Source organism: Pecten maximus, chromosome 9 (assembly GCF_902652985.1).
Source record: "Pecten maximus chromosome 9, xPecMax1.1, whole genome shotgun sequence".
NCBI lineage: Eukaryota > Metazoa > Mollusca > Bivalvia > Pectinida > Pectinidae > Pecten > Pecten maximus.
This window is the reverse complement of record NC_047023.1, coordinates 27,791,508-27,810,349: the sequence shown is the minus strand read 5'-3', so window position 1 is coordinate 27,810,349 and position 18,842 is coordinate 27,791,508. Positions and strand designations below refer to the sequence as shown.

The 18,842-nt window shown below is 37.3% G+C and overlaps 1 protein-coding gene across 5 annotated transcripts in view; it reads right to left on the bottom strand.

Annotated features, from left to right (window-relative positions):
* Window positions 1-1,160: 1,160 nt before the first annotated feature.
* The window catches only part of LOC117334342, a 137,704-nt gene continuing 120,022 nt past the window's right edge, over window positions 1,161-18,842 (bottom strand). For 4 of the 5 annotated variants that reach the window (XM_033893898.1, XM_033893899.1, XM_033893897.1 and 1 more), the window contains 5 exons: window positions 17,989-18,107; window positions 17,273-17,417; window positions 15,233-16,182; window positions 10,216-10,251; window positions 1,161-5,589 (listed from right to left, as the gene is read on the bottom strand). In XM_033893898.1, the coding sequence (XP_033749789.1) occupies window positions 4,942-5,589; window positions 10,216-10,251; window positions 15,233-16,182; window positions 17,273-17,417; window positions 17,989-18,107 (1,898 nt within the window). In that variant the 3' untranslated portion in view covers window positions 1,161-4,941. The remainder of the gene's footprint in view (window positions 5,590-10,215; window positions 10,252-15,232; window positions 16,183-17,272; window positions 17,418-17,988; window positions 18,108-18,842) is intronic. The other variant, XM_033893900.1, reaches the window with a different exon arrangement.

Below are 18,842 nucleotides of genomic sequence, written 5' to 3'. Positions count from 1 at the left end.
CAGCTTCCGCAGCGAGCTGCCACAGAAAGGTTATTATCGACGAACTTATGAAATATGAAATGAGAGATCACAAACTAGTAACTCGCTCCTGTATCAATATTAATTCGCTGTCAAGAGCTCAGCAGATCACACTTGGCCTTCTCCAATACCCTGTAACGACAAGTTTTGATGAAGGTTCAAAGCACAAACCCCAGGCAACCATAGTAAATCTCGAATGCCAACCAGAAACTTTACAAATGTACAATTGATAACATGTTTTTAGACATTTTAAAGTTGTAAGGTCACAAAAGACATTTACTGCCTGGTATTGGACCGAGATACAATATGATACAACTGTCATTCTCAGCTTCATCATATCGGCGGTTTTGACCCTTGACCTTTTCTTCAAACGGTGCTAATTTTACATTGCACATATTGGTCAAATAAAACCCAGGATTCTCAGTAATTTGAGAACATCAGTGCCGAACAGTTGTACATGTACCATTAGATGCACTCCCCCCAATCACTTCCGGCTGCACCCTCTCATATGCCTTATCAAAAGGACAAATCTACGATCCTAAAGGCTTGGCAATATGACCTCTGACCCTGCCTTTGATGTCATCACACCCGCTAATGGGGATGCAATGTATACTGTTGTTTCTAGTCACTCAATAACAGGATCTGTCAATGCCAGCCTGTAACATTTCTGGTTTGACACTTAGGCCGAACATTTTGTTTAAAAAAAATATTAATGTTGGGTCTACTGTTTCTGGTGTAAAAGGCCAGTGTCGGTATTGATAATGGTCTTAATCCTTGTCATAGCATGTGTAAAATTGTTGAAATAATTGTGTATGATATTGAGCAGAGAGATAATTAAGCCTGCTCTGCCATCCATGTATATTGACGATGAATACAGTTTGGTCTTCCTGTTAACTACTTAACAACACTCTACATTTTTTTGTTTTCCCCACATTTTTGTAATTTAAACAAGAATTATGATGCCATCAAAACAGATAGTTATGCAATTCATTATATTTTAGAAAACAATTTCAGCAAAAACTGGGTCCCTAGATATAAACCCTTTTGTTAGGAAGAATTCTCCTAATCCTCTATATGGAGATGGAGATATATTAAAATGATTAGGTAAGGTTTATCATGCACACAGAACTACAGAAGTGTTAAACACTTTAAATATTTATTTCTATAAAAGTTATATCACAGTCTGTTCATCAATACAATTTAACAAATACTTGTAAGGTATATCAAAACCTAATATCACACATAACATAACAGACATACATTATATAGAGGTGTAAGTCGTCATAAAACAAATCTATAAATAGTGTTTTTCCATGCATGCATATTGTATCAAAAGCGTAAAACTCACCAAACCACATTTTGGTATTTCATCACAAATTGATGTAATGATTAAATGTCTATTGTTGAAATCTTGGGGTGAGAAAGGTGGTAATCCTAATATGTACCAAAGGGGGTTTTGATTTTAAGTTTTCTGTAATCCGTGCCAAGTTATTTTGTCCAGTTCTGAGTGTAAATTATTTAAATTCTTAGTCCATAATTACCCGAGAGTTACATGAAGTGTATTTAGGTTTGTATCCTTGCTACTATATATCAGAAAAATGGCACCTTTACACCTGTGGCATATTAGTCTTTAATTACCCAGAAATATCTCAAGAGTTCAGTTGAAATATTGAATTATATTATAGATATATTTTACAGTTTATAAATCATACCATTGAAGAATAACATACATCTGCATTATGTAATGTCATTTGGCACCAAGATATAAATAATTATACCCATGTTAGGCCATCCCCCACCATATCTCAAAAACCAAGTATGTTAGGCCATCCCCCTCTATATAAACAACCAAGTATGTTAGGCCATCCCCCTCTATATAAACACTTAAATGTTAGAGAATTTCTTACTTAAACCAAAGCTAGGCAAATAATACCCCTCCCTATGAACACTCAAATTTAGAGTACATTATATTTCTTTCGTTTATATTAAACCAAAGCTAGGTAAATAATCCCCTCCATATCAACACTTCAATGTTAAGAGAATTACTTACTTAAACCAAAGCTTGGCAAATAATCCCCTTCAAAATCAACACTTCAATGTTAGAGAATTTCTTATTTAAACCAAAGCTAGGTAAATAATCCCCCTCCCTGTAACCTCTGTTAGACTGTATTGCCCTTAATCAGACCCTTATGTTAGGAAATGTCACTGGATATAAACTTCATTGTTAGACAATAGCTCCCACACTATTCACTTCTAAGGTTGACAACATTTACTCTTATATCATTATTATATTTTCTATCTATGTTAGCTCTTCTCTTTTGATATACTGTTCATATCAAACCTTATATCAGGAAATATTTCCACTTACAAAAACTCCTATGTTAAACCTTCCAATATGTATCCTATGTCAGGCTGGCGTATATATCCCTTAGGAAAAAAATAAATAAAATAGCAGTGTTTCCACTAACATGTCCAGAACATTTTGATTTTATTTCACTTCTTTTTTCCCCCTTCGTATCTTAGCTTTATTAATTAAACACTGGAATATTATATCATATATGCATAATGTAACATATAGATGTAGATTTTATATTTATATTAAGACCTTTGTGCATCTTTTGATTTAAAATATCATTTGTTACAAACTCTAATGTTTGAAATCTTTCAGTTGACACAAAATCTTATGCAGTGTCTCTAGTTTCCTACCCAACTCCTATATCAACAACACTTCTCGTTATATTAACTCTATGTAAAACCATATGTTACTAGGCAATATTCCTTGATACTAGATATGGTCCAATTTTCCTTCATTCTCATTTGCTAAAACATGGGTCATATGGAAGTAATTTTGAGATATCGCCTGATGTTTCCATTTTCAGAACACCTAGTCAATATTGCGTTTATGATGTTAAAAGTCATTGTGATGCCACAATGCACCAATGTAAATTTCCTGTTATCAAGATAAATATAATGCAATTCTACCTGTTTGGAAACAAGTTTCATATCCGATATAAAAATTAAGGACCTTTGATTCAGTCAATATGGTGTCGTAACAACCTGCTAGAATATAAAATATTGACAGAAGGCAATACCTAATTCGACCAGGTTGTTATAACACCATATTGACGTCACTAAAGGTCCATAACTGATAAATATTAACAGTTCATTCTGACCAGAACACTTTTCCCAGGTACGTCCTATAGTTACCCACTCTAACATTAGAGAAAGACAGAGATTCCTGCGACACTGTAGATGCCTGTAGTGCACTCTCTCCTTACTTCAAGAACGTGCGACACAAAACTAGAGAAAGATCTTGATCAACAATTTCCAATTCTGCTCTGTAACGTATTTAACTGGTGTATTGAAAGTTTTATTTCTGAGTAAGGTCAGAAAATATTGATCTTACAAGTTCCCTACATAAAGTCTCAACAATGACAAATGTATTCTGCAGACTAAAACATAGACTATTCATTACGTAAATGGTGTAATGTCAAACTAACAAAGGAAGTATATGTACCTTCAGCCTGTCATTAGTCCATCAATACATCAAATAGCTGGATGGAAAGGACTGCATGTACAATTTTATCGACTCCTAGCTGTTCTATATATAAATATCATATTCCCCCAAAGATATCATTTTTCTCTCTAAACAAGCTAAGGTACAGGTAAATGGAGAAATATTGGAACTAGACTGTGTCAGTGTATAAAAACAATATGAATTATAATTTATCTAAATTTACAAGTTTCCTAAGAACATATATGCACTCTGAATTCGAGCCAAAAGAGCTTCAAAGCTTTATAAATCTTTAAGAGTCACTAAACATTTGGCAAATCAAAAGCCTCATCATTAATTGGGAGGAATATTTTAAAATAAATTCTGACAACCGAGGAGAAAATGGAAATTTTTAAAAAAAAATCTGGTATTCAAAAATTGGTATATCTGCAAATAGTAACAAAAAGTGATAGTTCCAAGTCTTTGGCATCAGTAGTTTAATGAAAAGATAAATTCATATCACAGTTGGCAAAGTGGTCAAAACTGGTCAGATACTGATATCATCAGTATTGGTATCCAAGTGAAAATGGGCTTCGTGTTGAAGGTATACTTTTGGGCAAATAGCAATTCTTCTTTATGAATAAATTAAAAACTTTCACATGTATTTCCATGCAAATGACATGAATTTTGATGAAACCATCACAATTATAGTGACAATATTTGTATGTATTTATATACTTAGTATAAGAAACAGCACTCTATTAGGATTGATGAGTAAATGGCTGGCACTGCCACCAATTCAAAACTAACATTGAAAACAGCAACCCACTCATGTCAATATAAGCTGTATGTTTACATGGCAAGATTATACATTAGATATGCGAGCCAAGAATGTTCTTCCTGAAATTTTCATTTAGTCACAAGCTTGCATGACCGTCTATAAATAATCTTTTAAAATTGTTTACTGTAACTATACTACCATAATCATAAATCAAGTTTTATCCCAAACTTGTATTAATCACTAGGTGATTGGGTAAGATAGGGCCTTAAAATGTACCTACTCCAGAGCTAGAGTGTCCTCGAAGATGGTGGTGGAAGAGGGTATCCATGTTTCAAAATAGTTGCATTAATCTGATTTCATATACTGCTTATTGGTAAAATTACACGGACTGATTTATGAAGTCATGTACAGTTCAAGGAACAAATTACCTTGTAAGTTGGTAACCAATGAATATCTCAGGAAGAACACTTTGTATTACAATTATTTCACACCAGGTAATGAAGCAAGACAACTTTGAAGACTTTCTTCAAAAATGCCCCATTGTCTTCTGATTAGAGAGGTTAACACATCGTTTAAGGTAAATATCAACACCTGAGCACTGTGCCGACTGACACCGTGAACGTCCTGTACGTTTTGGCGAGTCCAGGCTCTACCTCACTTGTGATACCCCACTATCCTTGGTACCGACAGTTACTCCACTAGGTTCTATTTTCAACATCACAGTACTATTGTCATCACAACTTTGGCTCCTTGCCGCAACTAGTTTCCCACGCCGAAATTTGTCCGTAGGTTTATATTGCATTTTATTATTGTTCTCTTTGAGAACATTAGTACCTTTACTATTATCCTTTTGAATTGTCTCCCCATGTTGTTCAACAACAGGTGTCACTCCTTCCTCAGCCTCCCTGTGGGACTCGGGGGTGCCTCGCGAAGGAGATGAGTGATCCGAGGCTAGAGAGGAGTTTTGACCATTCATGGCTTTTACTTTGTCCATATCTGTCTTGTCTCTCCAACAAGAAGCACTAGAATACATAGGATTTCTCCTTGATGATCCTGTCTGACCTTTGACACAAAGACCGTCAACAGGTTCCTCGTTAGCAAGGTAAGCACGACTAGCAGGAATGCTGACCTTACGCTGGAATGACTGACCGAGGCGTACTCTACTGTCCTGTTTGAAGGACGTTCCCTGAGGATTGTGGACCTTGGCATATCTCTGCATGTCCTTGACCTTGTTACTGGAAGGTTTGGCAGGATTTTTAACTGGAGCTACCACAGTGTCTGACCTGGATATCTGTAACTAGAATCAGAAACAAGAGTTTTGTACATGATTAAGGTCATCCAATCAGTATTATCACAAAATAATGGAAGTTTAATGCTCGATCCCATCATTAAAACTGGGCACATATTCCCAAACCTAGAGTGGACAGTGAGTTTATACAACAGATATACCTGGACAACTTCACAGTAAGGTAGGGCAACAGGGTTTTATACGACAATTCATAAATATAAAATCTGACTGTCATATACCTATCTGGCCTAATAAAATTGCTTTTTGTGTCATAATTGTCCAAAACTAATGGGCACTTTTGTCCAGCGAACACTAATTTGAAGTATTTAATTACTAGTACAACCACTGATGGCTCTTAAATCATGATATTCGAGATAAAAATGTAGAAAATTTGCAAGCAGGTAACATATTGTTGCTATTTTCTGGCAGAGTTCATTTTTAAAGATTTTTTTTTTTAGAGGAAATAGTAACATTTTTGTTAATTACAGGTACATTCACAGTCATTACAATTTCCAAAGATATTGTAAAGACAATTCAAAGATAAAGTCTAAATGATGGAAAACTTAAACTTATAATCATGATGAATATATATACTTCAAAAGAATGGTGTAATCTGGATCCTTATTAAAAACTGAAAATGTTGAAATATTGATTAGCTGGACAAAGGGAAACACATCTCAATTTTTGTCTCATTTTGTAAAGAATGCAGAGAATCTAACATCAGATGAGATACTAGTAACTTATACCATACTGTATTTAAATATTTTACACAATACTGGAAACCAGGAAATTTTTATCTTATTTTATGAGTTATGTAAATATTGCAGCATTTAATGCTTGTTTACTATCAGGCCATCAGGACTAGAACCTGCTCTTCGCCTAGATCGCTCACCAGATATCCTGCATATCTATGCGATATAAAGCAAACACAGATTGTTAAGAACCATCAACATGTCCCTAAAACATTTGTCCTTCACAGAAATATCTCCTTACAAACAGAATGTTGATCGTTTTTTTAATATGTACTTACCTGACATTATCATTGTGTGCAATGGAAGTATGCAAGTCATTCATTTGTCAATGTGTAGAAATAATAGCAAAATCTAATGATTCCTGGACAGCTGAAATATTTCAGCATCTTACTTAGATATTTAAAATACATGCAGTACGTATTATAGATTTCAAAATCACACATAAATTTTGACATGTGTTTTATACTTATAACAAAAGAAATCAGGCAAAATAAGGTTTATTATATATTATGGAAAAATTGCTGAATTTAATTCTTCGATATTTCTATAAAAATATACCCTGAGCATGTATTTTAATTTGATAGGTAATGGCAAATCTGTTAATAACAAAAACTATAGTGTTGACGGACTCCCTGTTTACAATGGAATGTCCTTTTATAGAATATTTGTGGTTCTTAACATTGGAAGCTGGTTTACATATCAGGATATTCAATACACCTAGAGATAAAGCAGATGTGATAGTTCTGAAGATGACAGTCTGATAGTCGACAGTAACACACCTGTCACACTGTCAATTCTCTTTATACATTATGTATTAACATTTGTATATTGATTGAAAAAAAAATACCTGCACACATTACTTCTCTTTGCTTAACTATGAAATTATAATATTTCTTCAAATAAAATCAATATTACAAATAAGCATTAATATATTGCCATATCAAAGGTTCGACTGTATCCTAAAAATACCATATCAATTATATGGTCAGAATGATCAACATATTACCAGAGCTTAATTGAATGACATCAAATGGATGACAGTTTTCTGTAATTCTAATTTGTGAATTTTAGTAAATGATTGTAAGAATCACCAAAATTAGCCAGTGCTACTGTGTGGAAACACAACAAAAAGTTATAGGGAATACACAGTTAGTTGCAATAGATGTTGAGGTAGAATAACTTTCCTGTTTGAAGTTTCAATGAAAGTCAAATCATTACAACACATTTTACAAACATTCTTACAAAAATACATGGACAAGAAAGTTTTCTTACGTGACTTTCCGAAATAAATTCTTATCAAATGTGTCATTTTTTTTATAAGGTTTATAAATAGTACTGTCCATAAGAAAAACACTAAATATTCTTATACTAAAATAATTCTGACATTAACACTCCTACAGAGATGTGATGACTAGGCTATAAAAACATGAGGATTTTCCTTAGAACTAAAAACATCAGGTATATATTGGACTTGGCAGCACCCTAGATAACCAGAAAATATAGAAAAGATCTCAATTTAGATATGTACATAATTCAACAAACCAGCTAGTATCAACGATTTTCCAAAGCATCATAATAGTGTTGCTGATGGATCAAATTTGTGGTGTTATTATTCTTCGTTAGAGTTTTAACCAGCTCTTGCATTTAAAATGTGCTTCGCATCTGAATACTATTGACAAGAATTTAGAATTTAAATGTTATGTTCAAAACACAAACTGTTAATAAATTTAACTCATTGTATGTAACCAACTCCAGTAGCTATAGGATACTATACTAAATATCTACATAGACTTGTGCAGATTTCTACAGAATTTAACTAGCAGAGTAACATTTACAGTGGAACCTCCTCAATCCAGCCAATAAGGCATCTGGGTGTCCCACACGCCAGTCAGCCATATGGGTGTCCCACACGCAAGCCAGCCATCTGGGTGTCCCACACGCCAGTCAGCCATCTAGGTGTCCCACACTCCAGCCAGCCATCTGGGTGTCCCACACGCCAGTCAGCCATCTGGGTGTCCCACACTCCAGCCAGACATCTGGGTGTCCCACACTCCAGTCAGCCGTCTGGGTGTCCCACACTCCAGCCAGCCGTCTGGGTGTCCCACACTCCAGCCAGCCATCTGGGTGTCCCACATGCCAGTCAGCCATCTGGGTGTCCCACACTCCAGCCAGCCATTTGGGTGTCCCACACTCCAGCCAGCCGTCTGGGTGTCCCACACTCCAGCCAGCCGTCTGGGTGTCCCACACTCCAGTCAGCCGTCTGGGTGTCCCACACTCCAGCCAGCCGTCTGGGTGTCCCACACTCCAGCCAGCCGTCTGGGTGTCCCACACTCCAGCCAGCCATCTGGGTGTCCCACACTCCAGCCAGCCATCTGGGTGTCCCACACTCCAGCCAGCCGTCTGGGTGTCCCACACTCCAGCCAGCCGTCTGGGTGTCCCACACTCCAGTCAGCCGTCTGTGTGTCCCACACGCCAGCCAGCCATCTGGGTGTCCCACACTCCAGCCAGCCATATGGGTGTCCAACACGCCAGTCAGCCATCTGGGTGTCCCACACTCCAGCCAGCCATCTGGGTGTCCCACACTCCAGCCAGCCATCTGGGTGTCCCACACTCCAGTCAGCCATCTGGGTGTCCCACACTCCAGTCAGCCATCTGGGTGTCCCACACTCCAGTCAGCCATCTGGGTGTCCAACACTCCAGTCAGCCATATGGGTGTCCCACACTCCAGTCAGCCATCTGGGTGTCCCACACTCCAGCCAGCCATCTGGGTGTCCCACACTCCAGCCAGCCATCTGGGTGTCCCACACTCCAGTCAGCCATCTGGGTGTCCAACACTCCAGTCAGCCATCTGGGTGTCCCACACTCCAGTCAGCCATCTGGGTGTCCCACACTCCAGCCAGCCATCTGGGTGTCCCACACTCCAGCCAGCCATCTGGGTGTCCCACACTCCAGTCAGCCATCTGGGTGTCCCACACTCCAGTCAGCCATCTGGGTGTCCCACACTCCAGTCAGCCATCTGGGTGTCCCACACTCCAGTCAGCCATCTGGGTGTCCCACACTCCAGTCAGCCATCTGGGTCCAGCCAGATTAATTATTTTCTGATACAAAATGGCAGGGCAATTCTGCAGTCATATCCCAGTTCAGAAACTTTCTCTGTGCATGAAAAAGGCTGGAGTTTGGGGGTTACACTGTAGATCTATATAATAAGAATATGCAAATTAGCAGAAGAATGCACCTGGTGTTTTTAGATACGTATATACAAGTAGATTTTTTTATACATAGATTTAAGCTTGATTACTTAAACAAATTTGACACATCTGTCACATGGGTCATTTCCTTCCACAAACTTTGCAGCACTTGGTACCAGCAAGCTACAAATTGTATGGGAAATACCATGACTAAAGTAAGAATATTGATTGTTCTGAAAAAGTTGCTTGCATTTATTTTCTTTTAACCATACAAATTTGAACCATCTGATTGTGATTACTTTTTATTTAGCAATTTTAATGTATTTTTACTTTGTCTTTTTGGTTTGATACCTAGACATTACAGCCAAAGATCATGATCTTACACACTCAGTGATTCTTAAGTTATTAAAGGAAAAAGTTTACAGATGCTGTACAAAGCCATTATTATTCAGTTTGCTGGCCTTAATAAACAGATGAAAGTTGTTTGCTTAGCCATCATATTGCTTTATACAATTACTATATAAACATGTCTATTTCTACTAATAAAGAAAATTGCATGTAGGGTATATATATATATATATGTAGGGTATATATTATGGGTATTGAAAGGTGTTTACATATGTGCAGGATACAAGGAGAGACTGACAGGAGATTTGACACTTCAGGGTGTCCCGTAGTACAAAAGCATCACAAACCTTCCGTCGGCGAATAAAGCTAGATATCTTGTGGTTCTGTGGATGGGCAAATAAATCAAAGCATAAAAAATACACAAAATTCAAAATTAATATTTAGAAATATATGTTTATGCATTCATGCACCAAGTAAAATCCTATTCGCTATCAAAATTTTGAATTCAATTTCATTTTGAAGAAATGAAAACTGAACAAAAGACATTAAAACTTTTCGGATTAAAAAAAAAACCCTGATGTGTGCTATGGCAGAATGATTAGCAACTAATTACTGATGGAAAGATATCAATTTTTCATAATGAAGTGGAGGAGCTGTATGTGACAAACACAGATATACCTCCAGCCCAGCAGGATATCGTTACGTCAGATTGGAGTCAGATTTGATATAAATTTTTTGTTCATTTTTGTCTCATTTTCCTGACAGATAAACTGATTCCTGTGGGTTTTAAAGCAGGCTTTTTTTCTTAATTGAATTTACACACTCCAATTTCATCAGCATATAATGGCGGTTATCAGTGGTTTGTCCATATTTGTGGACCACAGTTTACAGAATATCTGTCGGGGACAGCTGTGAGTAGCACTGCCACAAACCAGTGTGCCGCCTGATAAGGCTCTGAATCCCACACACCTGTACATCGGGATACCTGTACTGCTAATTACAAACTATTCAAAATAATTGTCTCTGTTGCAGGAAATGAGTAGATTTCCTATAATTTCCTGAGCAGCGTCATGCCAATTCTCCCAAGTATTGTTTTCAGGAAGTGATTTTACCTGGTTTTGTAATGGTTTTGTCAGAGATTATCAAGGTTTTTGTTAATTACTTGGTCGTAATGTGCTACAGACCTAGTGTTATGGGAGGTAGATGAGTGGATCCTATCCCAGCTAAAACTATCACTGTCTATGGTGTATTACGTGTACTATAAACCATTTAACATAAGAATCTTTTAATACTATGTAGTTAATTCTGCCAAATCTCTTTCTTAAATCATTTTTACATTTTTAAATACATATCTGTTTTGCTCCATTACTACTGACAGTAAAACCTGAATGAAAGTTTATTTACCTAAAAACATCTTTTTGTCAGGGAAAATATAAACAAATTCCCATAAAATGAGTTGAAATGATCAGTGTTTGCCTCTTTCAATGATATGTATATTGTCAACCGGACATTAAGAGCTGACAAGGTCGGTGTCCGTCCATACAATATAAGTCCACCAGAGACTATTTATCCCTGGAAAATTGTTGATAATTTCTGTGTTATTTCTACCAGAGCAGATGATGAGTATGATGAATTTTTGATGTGCAGGTTATTGTTTTATTGACCTCACTTCACCTATGTGCTAAATTTTATTTCCCATTTGACAACCTACACAAGCTTAAAACCTGTAAATAATTCCTAAACCATTTTGTGGATCAACTTCACGGATAGGTGACTGCTGCGCTGATAACATCATACTTATTGTAAATGGATGAAATATTCATGCGGAAGAGTAATGTGTGTGAAAATGATGTGATTATCTTTTAGCATACACTGTTTGGCATGTCAGCTGATTTAACAGTTCCATATAGGCTTTCAGTGTGCATCTTGAGTTATATCAATGAAACGTTGTATAAACTGAATATGTAAAATTACTATTAAAAAGAAAACATTTCTGATATGTTCCACAAAACAATTTGACAATTTTCATTTGGTGTAAATCGATAACAATCTGCCACAATCAGGTCAAATGTCTTAATTTAAGTATTCTTACAGCATTTTGCATCAAACATTGATATGAAGAACAAGGTTCATGATGTCGTCACTAAATGACATAATTTTGTCTGATGTCACTATATTAAAGTGTATTTTTGATGTCATGAAAATTCATGCTATTGGATTAAAGGACTCACACAGCTAAATAATTTACTATATGTTATTAGTAGTGACTCCATCCCTTTATTCGCTCGTTTGAAGTTCAAATGATGTGAAATTTATATCAAATTAAAGTTTGAAGTTTTTTCTATCGGATAAATGTTGTTATTGTATAGGTTTAATGGCATATTAGACTACAAGGATACTCGAAAGACAGTAACCCTGACATTAACAGTACACTGGGGAACCCCCATCTGGGGAATTCCCGCCTTTTTACACCTCAAATCCTAGCTACGCCATTCTTTTTCAGTAGGAGTGTATATTTTTGATTTTCCAAACCTAGATACCCTACACTTTATTCTCGTATATAGAAAGTACCCATTTCATATGTTATTAACTCAGGAAAACAGCTACAAACCTAAGAAACACATTTTCCTCAGGGACTTGGTTCAGGTGAAACACCAGCTGATTTGCTGATTTAGTTGTGTGAGTCCTTAACAAGAATTTCACGAAGTGGATGTGTCACCTACGCAGCATGTTGGGTGATTACGAAGAAAGTGATACAATCCCAAACCCCTTTGGTAAGGAAGGTCTGTATGAAGTTTGAGCTTGATTAGCTCAAGGAAACTAGAATTACTGCACAGAAACTAATCATCTATTTTTAGTAACAGTGATCTTGACATTTGACCTTTGGGTCTGAAAAGCAATCCCATGCAGGCACACTTTTGGTAAGGAAGGTTTGTATGTAGTTTGAGCTTGATCAGCCCAAGGAAAGTTGAGTTATTGCATGGAAAAACATATTCTGTTTATAGTAACAGTGACCTTGACCTTTAAACCTCCAGGCCTGAATTGCAATCCCAAGCAAGCCCCTTTGGTAAGGAAGGTCTGTATGAAGTTTGAGCTTAATCAGCCCAAGGCAACTTGCGTTATGGCATGGAAACTAATTTTCTATTTTTAGTAACAGTGACCTTCACCTTTTACCTTTGGGTCTAAAAAGAAATCCCAAGCAATCACTTCAAGTAAATCAGGTCTGTATGCAGTTTGAGCTTGATCAGTTCAAAGAAAGTTGAGTTATTACACTGAAATATATTCTATTTATAGTGACAGTGACCTTGAACTTTGACCTTTGGGTCTGAAAAGCAATTCCATACAAGCACTTTAGGCAAAGAAGGTCTGTATGAAGTCTGGGTTTGAACAGCCCAAGGAAATTGAGTAAATGCAAAGAAACCTCTTGTGCGCACACCGCCCCCATCAACATTGTGATCCCTATATGTCTCCTGCTTTCCCAGGCGACACCAAAACCAGACTGATCAATGTAACTTACAACAAGAGATCCCAGAGGGATCTTGGCGCCCACCATTGAATGATCTTTATAGGTTCCATGTCAGATTGATCTTTTCTCTACTTTTCCCTTCCTCTAAGTCTTACTAATCTGTGTAAATTCAGAAACAGCCCTCTAGTACTTTTCAAACAAGGGGAACCTCTATAAAAAATTTAAGATTTAGCGATAATGGCTGTCTGTTGTTTTCGGATTGGTCCCAAAATGCAACACCAGGGACCAAGGGGAACCTACATATGAAATTTGAGAAAGATCCCTTCAGTACCTTCTGTAAAATAGCGATAACAAACTTCAATTGTCAAAATACAAGATGGCTACCTGTCAGGCAGGTTGTTTTCTGACTGTTCTCAAAATCCAATAGGCATAACTAGGCACAGAGGGCAACCTACAAATGAAATTTCAGAAAGATCCCTTCAGCAATTTCTGATAAATAGCGATAACAAACTTCAATTTTCAAAATCCAAAATGGTTGCCTGTCGGCCATGTTGTTTTCCTATTGATCCCAAGATGCAATATGCAGAACTACAGACCAAGGGGAACTTACAAAAATGTTTGAGAAAGATCCCTTCAGTACTTTCTGAGAAATAGCGATAACAAACTTCAATTGTCAAAATCCAAGATGGCCGCCTGTTGGCCATATTGTTTTCCGATAGGTCTCAAAATGCAATATGCATAACTAGGCACCAAGGGGAACCTACATATGAAATTTGAGAAAGATCCCTTCAGTACTTTCTCAGAAATAGCGATAACAAACTTCAATTATCAAAATCCAAGATGGCTGCCTGTCGGCCATGTTGTTTTCCGATTGGTCTCAAAATGCAATATGCATAACTAGGCACCAAGGGGAGCCTACATATGAAATTTGAGAAAGATCCCTTTAGTACTTTCTCAGAAATAGCGATAACAAACTTCAATTGTCAAAATCCAAGATGGCTGCCTGTCGGCCATGTTGTTTTCTGATTTGTCTCAAAATGCAATATGCATAACTAGGCACCAAGGGGAACCTACATATGAAAATTGAGAAAGATCCCTTCAGTACTTTCTCAGAAATAGCGATAACAAACTTCAATTATCAAAATCCAAGATGGCTGCCTGTCGGCCATGTTGTTTTCTGATTGGTCTCAAAATGCAATATGCATAACTAGGCACCAAGGGGAGCTTACATATGAAATTTGAGAAAGATCCCTTCAGTACTTTCTCAGAAATAGCGATAACAAACTTCAATTGTCAAAATCCAAGATGGCTGCCTGTCGGCCATGTTGTTTTCCGATTGGTCTCAAAATGCAATATGCATAACTAGGCACCAAGGGGAACCCACATATGAAATTTGAGAAAGATCCCTTCAGTACTTTCTGAGGATTAGCGATAACAAGAATTGTTTACGGACGGACGGACGGACGGAGGGACGGACGACGGACCACGGACGCAGGGCGATTTGAATAGCCCACCATCTGATGATGGTGGGCTAAAAATGTATGTAGTTATGTTGTATAGGAGGTGATTATCCCCACCCCTAACGGAAATTTTCATTTTTTTTTAATTTTTACTTTTACTTTGAAATCATGGCAGCATTGTTCAAAGACAGATATTAGGTTGATGTTTAACAGTGTTGCTTTATCTTTTTAATTTTCTGGTATCGATTGCGTGGACTAATGTAGTTAACATGTGGTTTAAATATGGGCAAGTTCATGAGGTTTGAAATTAAAGCTATAAATTAGAAATCAACCACAAGGATTCTTATTAAGAATTTACAAAACATTAAAGCAATAATAAGAAACAACTCTGTTTGACCTTTCAAACTAAAATGAGGCCTCACACTGCATTTCACTTACCCCAAAGTTAGCATCGTTGTTCTTATTTGGAATACTGTTAGATGGCTGTGGAGGTCTGACATGGTTCTTGGACCTGGATGGCCGAGTATCGTCAGAAGTCTCCGGTGCAGCCCAACTCCGTGCATAGTCAGCGAGAGAACTTTCAGAGGCACGAGACACCAACATTGCATAATTACTGGCAGCCCGCTCAAACTGTGATAGGTTGATGATTGTGGTCTCACTATGACGCCCTGACCGGAGAGACGGACTGTCCATGAGTCGTCCGTCAGGGAATTTATGATGGAAACTGTTGCCTCCTCGACTATAAGGCGAGTATGAGTTATCTATGAATTGCAATCTACTTGTTCCCTCCTCAGGGTATGACCTACCAGTGTAGGAGGATTCCAACATTCTAACTACTCCCCCATCTGTCGCCGACTTCCCTTGAATGAGCAACTTTTCATGAGATTTATTATTACCTCTAGATCTAAAATGTTCGATTTCGGCAAAATCAATTTGTTTACTAGTAAAAGACGTATTTTCTCTAGGAAGCATAAAACTATCTGCAGAAGTTCGACTAATTTGTACAACAGTAGTTGGATGTTTTATACCACATGTTTTCTGACGATCGTAGTTAAGGAATAGTTTTGTCATGTCTTCCCTGTTGTAAGTTTTCTGTATCTTGGCACGGAATTCACGGTTCTCCTGAGCTTCTTGACTTTCTGACAATTCATGTGGAACTGCCTGCTCACTATCCACCTTTGTAGGTGCGGGACTAACATATTCCTGGGCGGCACTCTCCGACTCGGTGCTGCTGAAGGGGATAGGTGAGGTGGCTACGTCTCGCTGAGTGGCCATCTCTTTTTTTGGGCTGTTTATAGGGACCTGAACGACCAGCTTGGTGGATCGTGCACTCTCAGGTACACCAGTGCCGTTCATGACCAATTCTGTTTCCTCATCCTCCTGCATTGCTGTTGACAACAAACAAGAACGGCTATAGTGTATTTACTACGAGTGCATATTTGACATACAGAAAGTTGTGTGCTGGTATAATTCTGATAAGCCAGGCATATTGGTACGTTGTAAATCAGAATATTTTAAGTGTAGGAACAAGCTGAACAGACAAAAGTACAGTGTAGCATAGGGATTTTAGTATCACTGGAGATACCAACGCTCTAGGGTTAGGAACTTATTGGGAATATTTTAAATTTCATAGGAATTGGAAACAAAATAAAGTCATTTAAGTAATGGTGAGCTATTTTACTCCTGAAGTGTTTGATACAGTAGTAATACAAGAGATGATAGTTGTGAAAAAAGTGATTAAAAATGATGTCAATAGAGCAGGAAAGTGGCAAAATCTATTTATAGTAATTGTGACCTCATTTTTTTTAACTCCAAATTGTTTGATACAGGAACTCATAATGATAGTTGTATGGAGTTTCATGACAATCCGATTGAAAATGGTAGTCGATAGATTGGGGACCTGAAAAATTCTATTTATAGCAACAGTGATCTTCTTTTAGCCAGGGTTATTTGTTCTTGCTAATAATACAAGAAATGTTTGGAGTTTCCTGAGAATTTGATTAAAACATGAAGATGACAAACTGAGGACATCTGTGGGTAACTCTTAATGACTATGGTCTATATCTCTTCCACAACTCTGTTCAAGGTTATAGCAAGAATAATGAACCCCATAAATGTACAGTAATACAGATGTGCTTTAGAATCTTTAACAAAGGCAATGCAATATCGTATGTAGAATATGAACACATGATATCAATTACTAGAAAACCTGTTGAATTTGTCATCGTGACTACGTTTCTCAATAAAACTATGTCATTTGTTGATCATTTCAGTGATTTATAGTAGATCTTCATTTTTATGTTTCTTCACTTAACAAATAAAATTGGGCAATTATCAATCTTCAAAGTTTCAAATCTACTTTCACACATACATCCACCAACTGAATCACATTCAAATGACTATATCTATAAAATTTCTTTTGAATTTTTTTTATTGTTAATTGAAGATTTCAACAAACACTGCAAGATCAAAACTTACGTTCCTGAGGGATGTCTGGGGTCGGTGCATAAAATTCTGCTAGACTAAGTTTTGTCTTGTCCCTGTCCAATGTGGTCATATCCCGCCTCAGATTCAGACTGGGCAGATACACTCCCAGCTCATCTGTGGTCTCTATACACAGGTCCTGTTAGTAGACACAAACACAGTATCATAACTTAATCATCCTTGGCCTCTATACACAGGTCCTGTTAGCAGACACAAACACAGTATCATAACTTAATCATCCTTGGCCTCTATACACAGGTCCTGTTAGCAGACACAAACACAGTATCATAACTTAATCAGCCTTGGCCTCTATAGACAGGTATGACTGGGGATCACAGCTACCAATCCTGGCCTCTATATACAGGTGTGACTGGGGACACACAAAATAACATTATCACAGCTACCAATCCTGGCCTCTATATACAGGTTTTAGTGGGGAGAAACAAATTAACATTATCACAGCTACGAATCCTGGCCCCTATATACAACGTGGGACTGGGGAGAAACAAAATAACATTATCACAGCTACCAATCCTGGCCTCTATATACAGGTGTCAGTGGTGCCATCTATGGATATACAAAACAAAGTAACAAACTAGAATTCCTTGTTAAGACTTTAAAAAATTTGATGTTGACATTTGGTGTAAAACAATAATTTTCAAAGTCATGCTGGACCTGAAAATATAAACGTGACATTTTATCAAACATACCTGATGTTTGCTTACAGCTGTGTCTATGGAACCACAATCATCGAAGTCCTCCTCAAAATTATCGAAACACACTGAATTAGAACACTCCGACAGGTCAGCACGGTCTCTCTTTATAATCTCTGTAATAAATATCATATTTAACATATTTATAAGTTACTCCATCACAGCTAGTTAAAGCTAGAACAGTCACCCAGAGGACAAAATAGAGCTAACTAACTTGGAGATGACCATTATATATCAACCTACCTGGTAATCAGTGGTCAGTATAGACAGGTGACATAAACCTATCTGGTAATCAGTGGTCAGTATAGACAGGTGACATAAACCTACCTGGTAATCAGTGGTCAGTATAGACAGGTGAATCAGTGGTCAGTATAGACAGGCGACATTATATTAACTTACCTGATAATCAGTGGTCAGTATAGACAGGTGACATCAACCTACCTGGTAATCAGTGGTCAGTATAGACAGGTGAATCAGTGGTCAGTATAGACAGGCGACATTATATTAACTTACCTGATAATCAGTGGTCAGTATAGACAGGCGACATTATATTAACTTACCTGATAATCAGTGGTCAGTATAGACAGGTGAATCAGTGGTCAGTATAGACAGGCAACATTATATTAACCTACCTAATAATCAGTGGTCAGCATAGAAAGGTGACATCAACCTACCTGGTAATCAGTGGTCAGTATAGACAGGTGACATATTAACCTACCTGGTAATCAGTGGTCAGTATAGACAGGTGAATCAGTAGTCAGTATAGACAGATGATATATAAACCTACCTGATAATTAGTGATCAGTATAGACAGGTGACATTATATGAACTTACCTGGTAATCAGTGGTCA